This window comes from Propithecus coquereli, unplaced genomic scaffold (genome assembly GCF_000956105.1).
Source record: "Propithecus coquereli isolate 6110/MARCELLA unplaced genomic scaffold, Pcoq_1.0 Scaffold33, whole genome shotgun sequence".
Taxonomy (NCBI): Eukaryota; Metazoa; Chordata; class Mammalia; order Primates; family Indriidae; genus Propithecus; species Propithecus coquereli.
In genome coordinates, this window is record NW_012148952.1 from 6,744,941 (window position 1) to 6,758,229 (window position 13,289).

The 13,289-nt window shown below is 46.0% G+C and overlaps 1 protein-coding gene across 1 annotated transcript in view; it reads right to left on the reverse strand.

The window, feature by feature from the left end:
* Window positions 1-9,062, reverse strand: part of MGAT5 (mannosyl (alpha-1,6-)-glycoprotein beta-1,6-N-acetyl-glucosaminyltransferase) — a 213,135-nt gene extending 204,073 nt beyond the window's left edge. The window contains exon 1 of the mRNA XM_012650516.1: window positions 8,678-9,062. Coding sequence (XP_012505970.1) covers window positions 8,678-8,918 — 241 coding nt within the window. The 5' untranslated portion in view covers window positions 8,919-9,062. The remainder of the gene's footprint in view (window positions 1-8,677) is intronic.
* Between the last annotated feature and the right edge of the window lie 4,227 nt (window positions 9,063-13,289).

The following is a 13,289-nucleotide window of genomic DNA, read 5'->3' on the forward strand; positions in this document are numbered from 1 at the left end:
AACAGACACAGGTACACCCAGGCCAGAGTCAGTGACAAATAATAGCAACGAATGTACTTTATTAATCTAAGTGCTTTGTAAACGTGTCATTTATAATCCTTACGAGAAGCCTATGAGGTTAAGTGATATCATATCCTCTGCTTCGCAGAAGAGGAAATAGGCTTTAAAAGGAGCAGTGACTCGCTCAAGCTCGCAAATCCAGTAAGGAGCGCACCCCCACCTCCCCCACCCCACACAGATACTCTGGAACGGCCTCCCAGGATGAACAACGGCCCCATGTCAGGGTCGTGCACAATAGCTACTTGGAGCCTCTTGGATGCAGAGTCCATAGGGTGTTTCTCCTCCTCTCCTGCATCGCTAAAAACATTACTGTGATTTTCACATTAGTCCCAGCTGTACCTGTACCACAGAGTCCTACTGGGGGGTGGGGGGAGCTGCTATTCATTCGTGGCTCCCACTGTGTGCTAAGGCCTGGGGCACGGTGGGGAACAAAACAGACCAGAGTCCCAGAGTCCTTGCTCTTTAGGAGCTGACGTTCTAAGTGGCAAAGAGGTGATCAGCACATACAGCAAACATGCAATGCTAGGTAGCTTGAGTGTTAGTTAGAATGACAATGACAGTTGGGTCCGGCCCTCCTTCTGGAACAGAGAATAGAAGGAGAAGAGCAAATGCAGGGGCTCAGAGATAGTTGAAGGCTTAGCCACCTCCAACAGCCTCGTCCTAGAAGACAGCAGCGGTGTCGAGGCAGATGTGGGGCGTGCAGAGCTTTCTAGGGTGCCCGCAGTGTCACAAGAGCGGGGACAGGGTCACGTGGAGCTGTGGCTGCCAGGGAAGGTGAGGAACACCCTGAGCTGAGACTCAGACCCCACATATGTGCGTCCCCTCCTTAGCCCAGACTTGAGGCAGTGGCACAGCATGAAAGAAAAGGTCTTGATGACAAGAGAGTTGGAGAACGAGCCCCTTATTCTGATTTTACTCCTCCCGTCTAGAACACTCCTTAGACCTCTGGTCTGGGCCGGGTGTGCCTGTGAACTTGGCCTCGCTTTGATGAGGATGCTGGGGGGGCCGGACTCCACCACAGGACGGCTGGAAAAGCCCCAAGCCGCAAAGAGGCCCATTTTTAGGTTCCAAGTTTCTTAAAGGAGAAGCCCTTTCTTTAATCACACGGGCCACGTCAACGTAGAGTAACCGAGGCCGCCTCAGACGCACCAGACAGCCCAGCTATTTTCCTCCCTGCCAGTTTCACTCCAAGAACAGTGTACTTTCCTCAAGGGCAGGGAATTTCTGCTTCAGCGGTGGTGGTTTTCCATATCACCCTACAAAAGCCCCTACCCTCAAAAAACAGCCCCTTGATATTTGCAGGAGTAGAGGCAAAAAGAAAAAAGTAAAACCACAAAACAAAACACCCTTTACAGGCTTGCATCTCTAATGAAATCCAACCTACTTTTTTTTTTTCCTTCTTTTTCACAGGAGAGATGGAAGGATACACTTGCAAAAGCTCTTGTCTGAATCTCAGAACAGTACCTGGATCTGTAACGCAGTGCAGCTACTACCCTTTCAGAGCAACCTCTGGCGGCCCTAAATGGGGCTGATATCTCAGACATGAGACCCCAGGCCAACGAGGGCCACTGGACACCCAAAGCAGTTACCTCTCCACAGCCCCCTAGTCTCCACCCACATCGTGTGTCTCCTTAAGGAAACAGGAGGAACTTCCTTCCTTGTTTGTTACCTTCCCTCCTCCCATGGAGATGGCAGTGGGACCACAGGGTGAGGTCAAGGCCAGGTTTACTCACAAGATCACCCATCCCCACCCCTCCCCTCTGCCTCCCATCATCCAGGGTCCACAGCCTGCAGGGCCTGACCCCAGCTGCCCTCTTCTCAGCCCTTGACACCCTGCATGCTGCTCCCTGCTGTGTTTCAGTGGCAGCAGCCTCCATTCTGTCCCTGGAGTGCACACGCTGGCCTTTGGGCCTGGCACACAGCACACCTCTGCCTGGGACACTCTGCCTCAACTGCCCTCCTCCCACCACGCTTGGCCACTCCTTGCTATCATTGAGTTTAAAAGACACCTACCGAGAGAGGTCTTCTCTGAACTTCCAAGTACCAAGCAGCCCCTCTGGTTTTTTTTTTTCTAAATCACATTCCTCTGTGTCATTTTTCTGCCTGGAATTTATTGCTATCTGACATTCTCTTGTTTATTATTTCTCCCCTCCAAAAAGAACACTGCATCCACAAAAGCAGAAGTGTGTCCATCTTTTTCTCCACTGTGTGCACAAAGCCTAGACAGCACAAGGCACACACCGGTCAACACAGACATTTCCCCACGTGTCAGGCTTGAAGGATATGAGCCAGTCAAGGGGTCTGGCCAGGCCTAAGCAGCTCAGAGAAGCAGGTGAGCGAAAGCAGGTCCACAGACCCTGGGGGTCAGGGAGAAAGCAGGAGGCAGGCAGAGGGCTACGCAGTGGGCGCCAGCAGAGAAGCTGAGAGCCCACGGCCATTTCAGCCTGAGCTGGTGGCCTTCCCAGGGCATGTCCTGGCCCAACAGAAGGAAGCAGGTGAGACACACCAGGGTTAACAGGATGTGTATGGACCACGACAGGGTGTCTCACCCTCGCCTCAGGTTTCCATCAGTGTTCATCAGAGAACAGAAGTGGACGGGCAGTCCTGCTAGATAAGAGGCGATCGCTAGGGATCAGAATTTGGGTCAGGCTGTTGGAGACAGGGATCAATTCACCTCGGAAACAAGAACGGCATTGACGGGGGTGAGTGGCACCGCTCGTGATGATGCAACTCCTGCGACATCACCGACAGGCAGGACCTTGGCCATGCTGGCCTGGGAGATGCCGAACGGCTCCACGTGGGCTTCGGAGGCAGGTGCCAACGCACAGAAACGCCCTCCACACCCCGAGAACGAATGCTCCCACTATTCCACACAGGCCGCCTCGGAGATCGTCCAGGTACCACTTTTGAAATAACAAGTCCCCAAAGAAGTTCAGAAGTCTCTCTCAAATCACCACAGGGATGAGTGGAGACGCGGGAAGGTACTCTTTGGAAGTTCTTCCATTATTGTTTGAGTGCCAAACTAACAGCTGACATCAGGTACCTGACATCGGGCACCTGACCTGCAGTGCCCCACTCTACCTTCGCAGGCCTGGGTGAGGGGCACCGAAGCCCCACTTTAAAAGTAGTTAGTAAAGGGAGGGAAGGGCATGCCTTTAACCGCTCTTGGGTGAGCCAAAGACATAAAGTGTAACTATAATGTTTGTACCCTCACAATACCCTGGAATAATAATAAAAAAAAATTCCCATTTTAATAGTATACCCAACGGGAAGGTTATTAAAGTGACACCACACTTTTCCGTTGTAGGATTTGCCATCATTATAAAAACTAGTTAATGAATCCTTTATGGGCAAAGTCACTAACTCAACATGCCTTTAGCAATAGGTTATCACACTCTGTTATTATTTATTTATTCACGCAACACCTGTTTATCAATAGACTCTTCTGTATCAGCTCTGTACTAGGTGCTGGGGAAACCACAGTAGAAAAAACAGACTTAGTCAAATGTATGTTATTTAATGGATATGCCCATAGTCATCTGAATTTTTAAAAATTTTCTGATAATTTGAATTATTTTTGAAGAGTTCAGTCCTTACTTCATGTAGGCAGAAAAAGTAGCAGTGTGATTTGAGCTCAAAAGATCAAAATAAATACAAGACAAAAATACATCCATCCATTCACTCTATGGCCTTATCTCTCATAGTGCCAACCATAGATATGGGGATGAGAACATAGTAGATTTCAAATCAGCAATTTGAGCAAAGAGAATGAAGGGGTTTTGGACTTCTACAATGTAGTGCTCCATAAAAAAGACCATAGGTTAACAATTGAACTAATGTTAGCAAAAAAATTTAAAGGGGAAGAGATTATGATTTTACCTTCCAACAATATAAATAGCGCAGTACCACTGAGAACAACTAGAAAAGTTGGGTAGATTATTTTAAAATTTGTTTACAAGCACTTAAAGCATGCATTAAGTTGAACTTGACATTCACCTGTTTATCCCTTTACAATATCTGCCAATTTATAAGTGGAAATTCTAGACCCTAAGACACTGAACAGAACTTTTGGAAGAGAAAGCAAAAATTAGCTTTTTGGGAAGGTCAGCTAGGAGGGATCATAAAAAACGATATAGGTTTTCAGTTCAGGCAAACAAAGGGCTATGCCATAGGAATTTCTCTAAACTTAGAAATAGACTAGATTCACCAAGAATGAAACCAAGATTCAAATCAGCTCAATCCCAGACTAGATTAAGATTATCTTCCACTAGCCAAATTGCCTGCCAGAAACAAAACACATCTTGTCTAGACAAAGGTGATATCATTCAGGGCTTAAATTATCTCTATAATTATTTTTAACTCATAATGTCCAGCATTTACTCAAAAATTACCTGGCATAAAAAAAATAAATAAAAGTAGTGTGTGCCTCCCGGACCCAGGCCATGCAGGCAGAATGTGGCAAAGCCAAACCAGCTGGTGCCAAACCCATGCTCCTAACCACTGCAGACCTTGACCTGCCACTCAGAAGTAGCATTTCCAGAGGCCAGAGAAATGCTGCATTTGCAATGTGCACCTGATGGTGTCTTCAGTGAATCTCCAAATGCAAGGATGAAAGAGATTGCGTGCGCGCACACACACACATATATATATACACATCCCAGAAGTAAAAAGACTCACCCAGGGACTATCTAGGTCAGGGTAAACAGTTTGGGTGAAGGACCAGACAGTAAATATTTTAGGCTTTGCAGTCACTATGGCAATTACTCAACTCTGCTGTTTGTTGCAAAACAGTCACAGACAATACATGAAAAAATGGTGCAGTTGTGCTCTGGTAACATTTACAAAAACAGGTACCAAAGAGAATTTGTCCCACAGGCCATAGTTTGCTGACTCTGCCTTAGCCCATGGGAGTTCTGGGAAATAGTTGAGTCAATGAGGAACATGATCAGATGAGTGTTCAGAATATCCTATGCTGACTGCTAGACGATGGACTCAGAACGATCTAGATGTTTTATGAACTAAACACTGGTATTATCACGTTTCTCTATTATTGCATTTGTTATAAACAAATGGCAGTGGCTGTGCTCCAATAAAACTGTTTACACACCCAGGCAGAGGTGTGAATCTGGCCCATAGGCCATAATTTCCTGAACCCTACTGCTTTAGGACCTCAGGCCAGAAATTCTAATAAATCAGTAATCATCTAAAATCAGCTACTACAGTTTTTCAAACGCCTGCTACAGACACTGAAGACCCATTTATAGCATACTGAAACCCTCTGATTATACCAATATGGGTATGAGAGAAGTGATTTCTTCCCCCCCTATTAACTGGATTCATTCAAACCAGACACAAAGCCCAGCCATACAGGATCAACTCTTCACTCCTTCAGAGCAGACGTCTAGGCAGTGCAATGCACATGGGCTGCTTTGTGGCAGGAACAGAGACTAGAAACCAATGGCCCGTGCATCCTCATCACTGCCCTGTGAGCCAAGCTAACCCACTGAACACCCTGCAGCCTCCGCATCATCATCTGACATCAACTGCAGAGCTGACTGCCTGTCAGTGTTACTGACACTGACAGATTTCAGGGGAAGCACATGGCACTGGAATGGCTCTCCAACTTTCCAGGACTGGCCCTGGACTATAGCAACCCCTGGTATAATCCTGTTGCTCCAAGTTGTTGGTGTCTAGAACTGAGAACCAGGGGAGAAGGCAAGGCTGTCAAATTTGAAATGACAAAAAACAGTTATCGTTTGAGAATATCCTGAAGAAGATGGTGCCAGTGCTTGCTGTTTCTACTCCTAGTGCAGTGGTCCTCTAAGGTGGCAGGGAGGAGGGAAATGACTCCCCCACATCTGGAGACATCTTTGATTATTACAGCTAGGGAAATGCTACCAGGATCTAGTGGGTAGAGACCCCAGAGATGCTGCTAAAATCCTACTGTGCATGAAAAGCTCCCACAGCAAGGACTGAATTTGGCCCACCCCAAAATATCAACAGTACCAGGTAAGAAACCCTGGCTTAGTGGGATCTGACCACATGAAGATCCCAAATACCTGAAGCAAATACCCACAGTCCAATTACGTTCCAGAAACTCAGCTCCAAAGACCACTTTGATTGACGTGTTAAGTTGATTAAATAAAAGAGAAAAGTAGCAGTGTGAGTCAGACAGGCTGGTGTGACCTGTTTGACTGTTTCCCTGTTGTTATTGAGAAGAACATTATTTTGCTAGGGTTCATCTGTAAAAGGAGCAAGTTGGAATGAATAATTTCTATAGTTTCTTTGAGATGCAAATTCCTATGTTTACTACTAACATACAAGGTGGTTGAAATTCTAACACTGTTTGGGTTTTGGTAACTTTTTAAAAAGAATATTCCTGCAAGGCTGAAAAGCTAAGAACAGATCACTGTCCTTTAGAATTTGGAGGAAGCCTTTCCTGAGATTTTTAGCAGTACACAATAAAGACAGCCGCAACAACTAGAGAAACTCAAAGTCCACAAATCTGCCATCCATGTGGCTTCTTCCTGCTCATGGGAAAGGTCTGAGAGACTGAGATCAACAAGAGAAGAAAACTACTCAGTGATTCACCTTTCCTGCCAAAGCTATAATATGAAATACATAAAACCAGAACTTGAAAACAGCATCTGTGTTACCTGTCACATCATACACATTGGTAACATCAATGGTGACAATTGGCTGTATTTTTTTTCTGATAGTTTACATGTTACTCTGGAAATGTTACAGAAGATGTTAGTTAATGAGTAACTTTAAAATGCACCCTCCGGGCCAGGCATGGTGGCTCACACCTGTAATCCTAGCACTTTGGAAGGCCGAGGAGAGAGGATCACTTGAGGACAGGAGTTTCGAGAGCAGCCTGAGCGACAAAGCAAGACTCCATCTCTACAAAAAGATAGAAAAATTAGCGGGCCTGGTGGCACACACCTGTAGTCCCAGCTACTTGGGAGGCTGAGGCAGGAGGATGGCTGGAGTACAGGAGTTTGAGGTTGCTGTGAGCTATGATGACACCACTGCACTCTAGCCTGGGCAACAAAGTGAGACCCTATCTCCAAACTCAAAACAAAACGAAACAAACCACCCTCTGAAAAAACTACCTAGTTGTTTTTCAGTGAGGGCTCTCAAAATGAAATCTCATTTTTTTAAATCAGATCAAAAAAGGTTGCATTTTATTTAGACATATTCAAACTTTGAAACTTCGACTAGCTTAAAAGCAGATGTGTGTGATTGTGCAAATACTAAGCACTGAAAAAGAATTTCCACATTGTTCTTTAGAAGTAACCATCTTCTTCTTCTCCTTAATATATACACATACACATAATAAATTTATTTATTTTATATATAGAATTTTGAAAACCAAGTTTTTGGGATCCTTTCAGAATGGAAGGATATGTGTGTAACAGAATATGATTTCTTGCATTTGAATTCAACCCATGCTGAACTGAACCTGCTGCCATACATTTTTAGGAATCATCATTTGAATTTTATATACTTCAGAGCACATTCCTTGATTGAACACCAACCTTTCTCTACCTCACCAACCTTTTTCAACCCCATTCTTGTATCTCATTTATATTATTTGTCCCAAACACTGAGAGCCCTGAAGCCTCAATTCAATGACTAGATTTGCCACTGACCAATAACAAGTCATCTTCCACAGACCAAGTCTGCTATGAATACTCAGTGGCCACAGCAAAGCTGAGATGTAGATTCTCCAAAACACGGTATGATGCCATTTGCATGTTTCATTTGCAATTTTGTATTTGTGTATATACATTGTGTGTGTATATAAAACATCAAAGATATACACTGAGATGTTAATTACGGTTACTGCCTGTAGTAGTAGACTTATGTGTGATTTCATTTTGCTTGTCTACGTCTTCCAACTTTTCTATATTAAGCATAACTTTTGCTAAAAAAAAAAAAAAAAAGAGAAAAATACGTTATATTCCATATGTGTATGTTTTTACTCTCTATAACTTCAGAAAGAATTTAAGGCACCTAAGAAAAAAAGCAACAAGTACAAAGATTTTTTTCCAAACTGAGGGCAATTAAAGATAACAGCAAAAAACAAGAGCAGTAAAACCTGAAGAAGCCAAAGGTTACAGCTCTTAGCCTGCACGTAGGCACCGACGTCCTGTACATTGGCAGAAGGGGGGCACACGTTTGGCTCTAAATTTATTGGCTTCCACAGAACATTCCTCCCCACTCTCTAAGGAGTCTCACCTCACCCCCACCAGTCTTAATTAAGATTTGTTTAGAGAAGGACAACAAGAATGTTTGACATTCCCTGAACACACTCCCATATGAGACCACACTGTCCCAGAAACGTGTTGAGGGAGGAGGAGCTACAGCAAATAGAGCCAGGACCACTGCTCCTAGGGGAAAGTGTCCACGTGTACAAGAACTCGGAATCCCCAAACAAGTGTTGCTTTAACTTTCTGAAAGTGCCCCTCTGTGTGTAATTCGCCACCCACGCAGCAGCCAGTGGTGAGGGATGGTCAATCCATGACAAAACCAAGTTCTGGGAGCCTCTGGGATCCTTTCGAGGCCCCGGCACGCTTCGATGCGGAGGCCCCCCCGGCAGCACCGCGCTTACCGTAAGCTGTCATGACGCCGGCGTATGGTCCGTCCACCACGTTCCTGTTTTCTTCCGCCAGAGCCTTGATGTACCTTTTGCTGAGGTCCAGGATCTGCTCGCGCAGCATGGAGCTGCTTTCAGGCTGAGTTCGCTGCTGGATGGTAAAATGCAGGAGCATCATACCCCAAATGAAGCCGAAAGTCACCAGGAAAAAGCCCAGCTTCTGAGAGGACAACTTCCATGGAGTAAACAGAGCCATCGCTCTCCGGCAACTTCACCTGCCCCGGGCTCCTATCGCGTAGAAGGTAGACACGACCTCATGGTGCAGGCTGCGTGCGCGCGTCCGCGGGCCTCACTCCGGCTCCTGTGTCAGCCAGTTTCCTCTCCTCACTTCCATCCTGCTGTGAAGAAGGGGGAGAGTTAGCAGAAGGGTCACGGCAAACCACAGCACAATAAACCAGAAGCCATGTTTTCACTTGCAGAGCTCTAAATAAAATGTCAACTCTTTTTAATTTGCTGGTTTGACATCTTAGGATTCCGGGATCTGTAAGCCCAGGGGAAATCTGGCTCAGTGACAAGAAGCTGAGCAAATACGGAGAAGGAAGTGTGTACCTGTGTGTACAGGTGTAGTGGGGCTGTCCAGTCCCGACTGAGGTCAAAACAGGAAGCTTGTTTTGCAAGGTGGGGAGGAGACAGAAAGATATTTCGCTGAATGTCAGCAAAAACCCAAGCGGAAGGTGGAGTCCTATCACCATCAGGCACTTTTGTTCGTCTGTAACTTGAGCTTACAAAGTCATTATGTGCTTCTGGCAAGGATTAGGGCATGCAGCTGGCAAGGTGAGCAAGAAAGTGGATGCCCCCTCAGGGGTAATTAGACAAGGAAGGGGGAGAGAGCCCCTGTCTTATTTAAGCATGGCCAGCTTTCATCATCAGTGTTAGGGACAAGATGACTCTCTTAGGGCCACCAGGTAGCGTCTCCCTGTGCACCAGCACAGAGAGGATATGCTGGAGGTACCGCCAGTGGTCTCGCCGTTCCAGCTATGGAAACGAAAGCTCCACCTCACTGCTCAGCCGCATGCTGCAGCTCAGAAACCGTGGGGCACCCAGCAGGCAGCTTCTCTGTGGTTCTCACTTTCACTCCTGCCATCAGGCAAGACGAGACTGCAAAAGGCAGGGTAGTTTCAATTCTAATGCGGCCAGATCCTATCTGATACCAGCACAGACCAGGCCACCCTTCCCAATCAGGGCTTCCCAACAACCGGGACCTGAGCATGGATTGAAAATGGTTACCAGTATGCCCAGATTTCGACCCCTTCAGCCAGGGTGCTGGGCCCAGCGACCAGCCAGGCTTACACACAGCACCGTTTCTAAGTGCCACTCAAGGGAGAGGCTGAGCAACGACCCCTTAAAAGGGACTAACGCAAGACGTATTTCAGGGTGTACATAAGTTTCAGTTCAAAGGATTCTTCTCTGCAAGAAGCCCAAGAGGAAATGGTAGCAGGACCTTGGAGCAATTAGCTTTCAGAGTGTGCAGTAGCTCAGATCTCTGTTGGTCTGCCTCACTGTTTCCCCTTGCCTATCAATGGAGCAATTAGTAGTTGTTTGTACAACTGATAATAAGAGTAAATGATAAATAAATTATGGCTATGTGTGAGGCATTGCGATAAATCCTTTTTTTTTTTTTTAATACCTTAGCTCCCTAAATCCTTATAAAAGCCCTGTATGGTAAGAAGTATTAACATGATCATCTTTGTCTTATAAGAAACAAATAAGAGAAAATAAAGGCACAGGAAGATTAACTTGGCAAAGGCTAGCCAGCCGTGTAGCAGAGGAGGGATCATCAGTAAACCACGCCCCACGTCCCCTGGCCATCCCCGCTCCCCCAAGGGCCTGTTTTTATATGGTCAAGAATGGTTTGCATATGCTTATGCAAAGCATGAAGAGCAACAAGGAAAAATATGTAACAGACATACCACGTAGCCCAAAAAGCCTAAGACATTTACTATCTGGCCCGTAACAGTAAAGGTTTGCCGACCTCTGAATACCAGGCCAGCGGTTCTCAAAGTGTGGTAAAGTCAGCGACAGCAGCATCGCCAGTGAGAAATGCAAATTCTCAGGTCCCATCCCATACCTACGGAAGCAGCAACTCTAGAGCATGAGGCCCACAGTCTGCTTTAACAAGCCCTCCAGATGACTGTGTGCATGGTTAAGTTTTAGAGCCTCTGATCCAGACTGATATACATTCCGTCACTACACCGCACCACCACCGTGCCAACATGATGAGGCTCAAACTCCATCGCACACTACTTTATAAATCCCTCTGCCCCGTCACACCCTACGCACCTGTTGGTCTGCTCATCATCACAAACCCCACACGTCCTTCTTCAGGCATCTCCTTCCACTTGGCCGTCTCTCTTTTCTGTATCAGGCTGACAATCCAAACCCAGACTGCTTCCCCAGCCCCAGTCCCACCTGCTTCAGATCACTGTCCCCAGGGCTCCAGCCCGCAATGCTCCCGTCCCAGTCTGAAGTCTGACAATGGAACACTATTAGGCCATGAAAAAGAAACCCTGCCTTTCTCAGCAACATGGATGATCCTGGAGGACATTATGGTAAATGAAATGAGCCAGGCACAGAAAGACACACACTGCATGATCCCACTTATATACAGGAGCTAAAAAGTTAATCTCATGGAAGTAGAGAGTAGAATAGTGGTTATCAGGGGAGAGGGAAGGAAGGGAGGAGGGTAGGGAGAACTTGGTCAACGGGTACAAAGCTGCAGTTAGATAAAAGGAATAAATGCTAGCGTTCTGTTGCATCATAGCACGACTAGAGTTAGTATATTTCAAAATAGCTAGAAGAAAGGATTTTGAATGTTTTCACCACAAAGAAATCAGAATTGTTTAAGGTGATAGATATGCTAATTACCCTAAATAGATCATTACACAACATATGCATGTATCAAAACATTTTGTATTACATAAATATATGATCATTCTATCATAAATTTAAGAAAAATTTTTTAAAGGGGGGAACAATAAAGGAGTATCATGGGTTTAAAAGAACAAAAATACTCATCTGTCTACCTTAGATTGTTCACCACTTTCTATATAGGACCCCATTACATCCTTTCAGGGACACTCCCTGCCACCGACACACACACAAGCCTTCTCAGAGAGATACACTCACCACAGGGGCACTATGGAGTATCTGCTGACCAGGAGAACCGGTCATCCAGGCACCACGGTCATCCAGGCACCACGGCACGTCACTCGGCCCTTCTGAACGCAGGCCAGCTGAACAGCACCTTCCGCAAGTCCATGCTGAGCACCTGCTGTCATCAGGTACAGGAACTGAACGGACGAGCAACATGGAGTCCCCACCCCTGAGGGCCATCCCACTAACTAGGTGCTGCCCCCAATTCCTCAGGAAGTGGCTGCACTTCCTTTTAGATAACCCAGACTCATTAGTACATCCACCCCCGGGCTGAAGGGACTTTCCCAGGGCAAGCAAATGAGGTGCTATACCAAGAAAGACAGTCTTCTGCTGACTTGCCTTGGCCACTTCAGAAGAAAACATCCATCGCTGGGGCAGGAATTACCTGTCCACTTTCAGACAGGAAGTCCCACTCCACTTCCTCAACCAACCCCCCGGAAGAGGCTGCTCAGAGGTGCAGAATTTAAGCAAAAGAAAGGCCTAGGACCAGGAACTGACCGAGGGCCTCATCAGAAAGTGGAAGGCTTTTCCACCTTTGCCTGGGGCAGGGTCAGAACCACCTAGACGGTACATTCCAGGGGCAAGAAGATGGCCGAGAACCCCAGACTGGGTGAAATCATTCCAGCTCAGAGATACGCAAATTTGGAGTAACATTTTTAGTTATAAGGGGTTCAAGTACAGTTCTGACTACTGAGGGCCTGGATTTTAAATGACTACAGAACTGTCAGGAATGTTCTTTCCCTCTAGTGGAATCTAGAGTTTGAAATAACAGAAACCGTATCAGCAGACACAAAGCACACGTAGAGAATGACATTAGAATTCATCTCTATGAGGCCTATTAAGACGACAGACTTTAAGACTTTTCAAAAGCATTATTCAGGAGCCACCCCCATCTCCCACAGTAATAGGAGGATAATGAGGAGGAAACAGGACACCCATCCTCACAGAGTCTCGGTGCCATAAAAGGACAATGATGATCATCAGTAATGGACAGGCAATTAATAGAGAAGCCCCAGACCACGGTGATCAAAAAGTTCTTGCTCAAGTGAATGATCTGTGTGCCTCCAGACGCCTTAACAGCTGGGTCCTCTAGCTAAGTGCACAAAAGGGACTATAAAGTGGATCTCAGAAGACCTTGTTGCCAACCAGAGTAATGACCACCCGGCCATGACTTCATCAATTCACCTCCAGAAAGAGTTTGTACCAAATATGGTTTCTATATTAACCACCCCGATATACACTCCCTCTATCCATCTACTTCCTAAAAGAGTAGCATTCACCCTCTTCCTTCCCACTCACTCAACACAAAATCTGGCTTCTACCTTTTCAAAAGTGGTCAAAGATCTTTGGCAAGGAAACATGCCAATTCTCCTCATTTACAAAAAACACAAAAGCATGCTCATCATTAGTAAAA